This window comes from Acyrthosiphon pisum, chromosome X (genome assembly GCF_005508785.2).
Source record: "Acyrthosiphon pisum isolate AL4f chromosome X, pea_aphid_22Mar2018_4r6ur, whole genome shotgun sequence".
NCBI lineage: Eukaryota > Metazoa > Arthropoda > Insecta > Hemiptera > Aphididae > Acyrthosiphon > Acyrthosiphon pisum.
The window spans coordinates 117,634,324-117,638,837 of record NC_042493.1 but is presented as its reverse complement, the minus strand read 5'-3'; the positions used below and the strand labels follow the sequence as shown (position 1 = coordinate 117,638,837).

Here is a 4,514-nt window from a genome sequence, read left to right as displayed (position 1 = left end):
GTTAACCACTAATTAAAGAGACTGTGTCCGGCATTCCGGCGGGCCTTGATATTTTATTATCATAAATTATCATCTGTTCGCTTATCAATATTTTTATATCAATGATATTTTTCCCGCATTATTTTACTGTCGGCCAGGTTATCACTTATTTATTTATCAGTTATTTCATGTGCTTTTATTTACCTAAATATTTTCATTTTTTTTAATACCTATTACCTACTTGATAACTTGAATGTAAAATTGTTTAGTGTTAATGTTAACTTCTTTGTTAATTGTTTAAATTATTTATGTTATTAAGACAGTTATTGTGTTAAAGCATAGATTATTTCTCATACACAATGGAATGGAATAGGGCTATAACAAAAAACTTCATTGAGCTGTATAGAGAAAAACCTTGTTTATGGAAGATTTCTTCTGAAGAATATAAAAATAAAAATTTAAAACAAGTAGCATACAATGAACTGGTTGAATATTTAAAGAGCAATGGAATGACCGATATCAATATGAAAGAAGTGAAATCGAAAATACAAAACATCAGGCGTATGGTGAGGAAAGAAAGGAGCAAAGTTGAGGCATCTAAAAGAAGCGGAAATGGCAGAGATGATGTTTATAAACCCACATTATGGTAAGAGATTGAATATAGTATTATGTTATTAATTTAAGCTTTAAAAAAAATTAATTGAACAGTCCTAATTTGAAGTATATTTTGTTTATAAAAATATAAAATATTAACCTACCTATTTACATATTAATATTAGTGGTGATTAGTGAATGTGATAGTTACTCACCCTTTTGTATAGTTCTATCTATATATTACATTTATTTTCAGTTCTATTTTTATTTTGCATAGGTACCTACTACTTTACATGGGATAGTAATGTAAATATATTTTCCAGGTATTATGACCTTTTAGCATTTGCAAATGATATGGATCCACTTTCATCTATTGATAATATAACTTCTAAAAATAATGAAGAAGATGAAGAAGACAATTGCGACAACAGTCATGAAGAGGATAAGGATGAATCTGGGATGAATCAATTTTCAGGGAATGGAAATATAAACCAAGTTAGTATCTATGATATATTATTTTTAAAATATTTATGAGGATATAATTATTGGTTTAATAGATTTTCTTTTCAATATACAAACAACTTGCTCCTATATTATATTTTTAATATACACTTAATTACTTATTTATCAAAAAATATATCTTATATTATTTATGATTTGGTTAATTAACTAATACTCAGTATGACTAAACACTTATATTTATGATTTTCCTCTTCTAATCATTTCTTCTTGCCATGCAATTTTTCCTTTGCCATTAAAATACTCCAAGTAATTATTGCGATTGTTTTTTGATGCAACTGAACTATTTTTTACGTTATTATTATTTTGCAATGACTGCAATTGACTGTTATGATCAATTTCCTGTCTCCATGTTCCTGGCACTATATCATGGTTCTCACTATTTTCAGTATCAAATGTTGAAGGCTTAACATACGAAGAACTATTCCTCATTAAAAAATTATGTAGTGTGCAAATAGCTAACACAATATAATTTGTATCTTGTACATTAACATTAATAGCAGTGTGTAAAATTCGAAACCTATTTGAGATGAGTCCAAATGCATTTTCTACCACATTTCTTGCCCTTGAAAGCCTGTAATTATAAATACGCTTTTCATGTGTAAGGGATTGCTGTGAAAATGGTTTTAAAATACGTTCTTCGAGACCAAAAGCTGCGTCTCCAATAAATACAAAATTGTATCCTTCGTCACATTCATCAGATTTTGGCAAATCAAGAGTTTGACATTGTAGGTTTGTGTAAAATGTTGATGCTTGTATGAATCCTCCATCTGAGAGCCTACCTTGCTTCCCTATATCAACATATATAAACTCATAGTTATAACTTACAATCACCATTAGGACAATGCTATAATAGTTTTTGTAGTTATAGTAGAGTGCTCCAGAATTTGCTGGTTGGACAATTCTGATGTGTTTACCATCAATACAACCACCGCAGTTTATAAATTGCCATCGTTCTTTAAATCCATTGGCTACCTTTTTCCAATCATTCTTTGTTTGTGGCATCTAAAATATTATAAAAATTGCAATTAAAAACAAAACTAAATTAAATATTATTTTGTATAATGGTTAATATTCTTAAATAGGTATAATAGCCAATTATTATTCAATATATAAATAACTTATTAATACTAATCAAATTTTCAATAAAAATACATAATATATACAACAATGTTATTTAAAATTACAAGTTACTATTGGTATCCAAAATACACAGAATTTTATATTGTTATGTGTTATATTATTATTATTTATGTAATAACCTATTTTCAATATTTAGACCCTTAAAACCATACCAATGACCCAAAGCAAAAAAACAAAGAGACAAAAAATGGATGATACTATGTGTAGTTTTATGAAAAAATGCACTGAAGCAATTTTTAAATTGTATTAAGTTTTTCTTGTTATTAATATTTTGTTTGTTATTAACACCAAGAAGGTGTCATTCAGATAATATTTTGTATTACATTTTTAAATTGTATTAATATTTTGTTTGTTATTAATATTTTTTTCGTTATTAATTATAATGTTAATATGCAGTGATTTGCAATCACACTAAATTAAAACACCAAGATGGTATTATTTTGAAGGTCGTTATAGATTTTTTTATTATATAATAATATATAATACATAAAAAGTTACATACAAATAAAAAAAGTTTAAAATTGATTATTCCGTTTTGTTATCAATATTACTTGTATTATTATTATTAAATTAATTAAATGTAAACATTTTATTTACTGTCAATCCTACAGTTAAATATAATTTACAACCTTACCTGCATATACGAGTCTCTTAACACTTCATAGATAGCACGACAAGTTTCAGGAATAATATATCCAAGAGTTTGTGCTGCTATTCCAGTGCTAAATTTTAAATCCTCATATGATCGCCCTGTAGCCAAAAATCGTAAAGTTGCGATTAATCTTTGTTCTGCAGGTATAGCTTGCCTCATGATGGTGTCCTGTTTCGTTATATGTGGCTGGATTACTTCTGTATAATTACAAATTAAATATACAATTTATTATATATTTATATCTCATTTGACGGTAGGTAGCATATAGGTAAAATTAAATTAACTTACTTAAAAGATGATCAAAATCTGATTTTGACATTCTTAAGTAGTTTTTCAAGTCGTTAGGTTCATTTTCAGCTAATTCCCTCAATAAAGCCATATGACTAAACTCTTCTCTTCTTAAAAGCCAATTTTTTACCCACTTACTCCGTGTTTTTCTTTTAGACATATATTTATAAGCAACAATCATTCCTGTTGCAGCAATTACATATTTTCTTTTTTTCAAATTCATTTTTGAATATATGCTAACAGTCTAACACTTAGTAATTAATATAACTATATGGTAACTATTGTTATGCTCACATAAATTAACTAAGATAAATGTTATCAATAAGCAAAAACAAAACAAAACTTAAAGCATGTGATCTAAATCCGTGAATCGTGTATAAATCTTTTAGAATTGACTAAAAGACCAGAGGACCTGGTAAGACGGACCAAATTCATTGAAAAATTGCTCATTAATAGGCCGATTTAGTCCTTTGAAAGATTTGGTCCTTCATAGTGAACGGATTTTTATTTTTACGTTAGTGGACACTACGAAGGACTTAGTCCCGCGGATTAAATCCGTAAAGGACTCAAAGATTTAATCCGACGGACTAAATCCTCGAAAAAATCCGATCGTGTATGGCCAGCTATTAATATAATATATTAATAACTGTATTATGATATTATTATTGTTGTAATATTTAGAAACAAATTAAAAATTAAAGGATTAAAAAAAAGTATTCATAAAAAAGTATTTAAAATATCATTCAAAAACCTCAAAATGAAAAGTATTGAAAAAAGTACCTATTCAATACGAAAAAAAAGTATTTAAATATTTTACTCAAATACTTTACAACACTGTACACTACACACACAAATATTTATCTCGCTACGTATCTTGCTATGCAATGTCAAATGTATAAACTAACAAGTGACAGCTAACGGGTAATCAATATTCATATATTTTGTTTAGTAAATTTGTACATAATACTTTGGTTTCGTCTTTACAATGAATCCCGTTCCCCGGTTGTCTTAATAAATAAGTACCTAGTTAGTAAAAACACAGTATTCCTATATTATAGGCAGTGGTATTGTGAAATAATATTATATTTGATTTGATATTTTATGTTAAACTCTTAGAGGTGTTTCTACATTTTACACCTCAAATGGAACAAAAAAAAGTCTGTCAATAATAAGGGTGACAATTTCCATGTTTGTGTTTTTTTGGGTTAAACGCAAGTTTGATTCATAATAATGTCCGTATCTGCTAAACCGTAGTACTTCAAGAATAACACAAATTACACAAATGTCGAAATTTTATAAAAATTCAACATTTATCTAACAACAATTATTTTTTAAGGTA

General features: G+C 27.2%; 2 protein-coding genes across 2 annotated transcripts; one reads left to right on the top strand and one right to left on the bottom strand.

Annotated features, from left to right (window-relative positions):
- The first annotated feature begins 338 nt into the window (after positions 1-338).
- Positions 339-1,262, top strand: LOC103310220. The gene is made up of 3 exons (XM_008187755.1): positions 339-625; positions 897-1,068; positions 1,254-1,262. The coding sequence occupies exons 1-3, from the start codon at positions 339-341 to the stop codon at positions 1,260-1,262; spliced, it is 468 nt and encodes a 155-aa protein (XP_008185977.1).
- A 10-nt stretch (positions 1,263-1,272) lies between these two features.
- LOC103310221 lies at positions 1,273-3,398 on the bottom strand. Its single transcript, XM_008187762.1, has 3 exons — positions 3,314-3,398; positions 2,870-3,084; positions 1,273-2,097 (listed from the first exon to the last, which is right to left on the bottom strand). The coding sequence occupies exons 1-3, from the start codon at positions 3,396-3,398 to the stop codon at positions 1,273-1,275; spliced, it is 1,125 nt and encodes a 374-aa protein (XP_008185984.1).
- Positions 3,399-4,514: the final 1,116 nt, after the last annotated feature.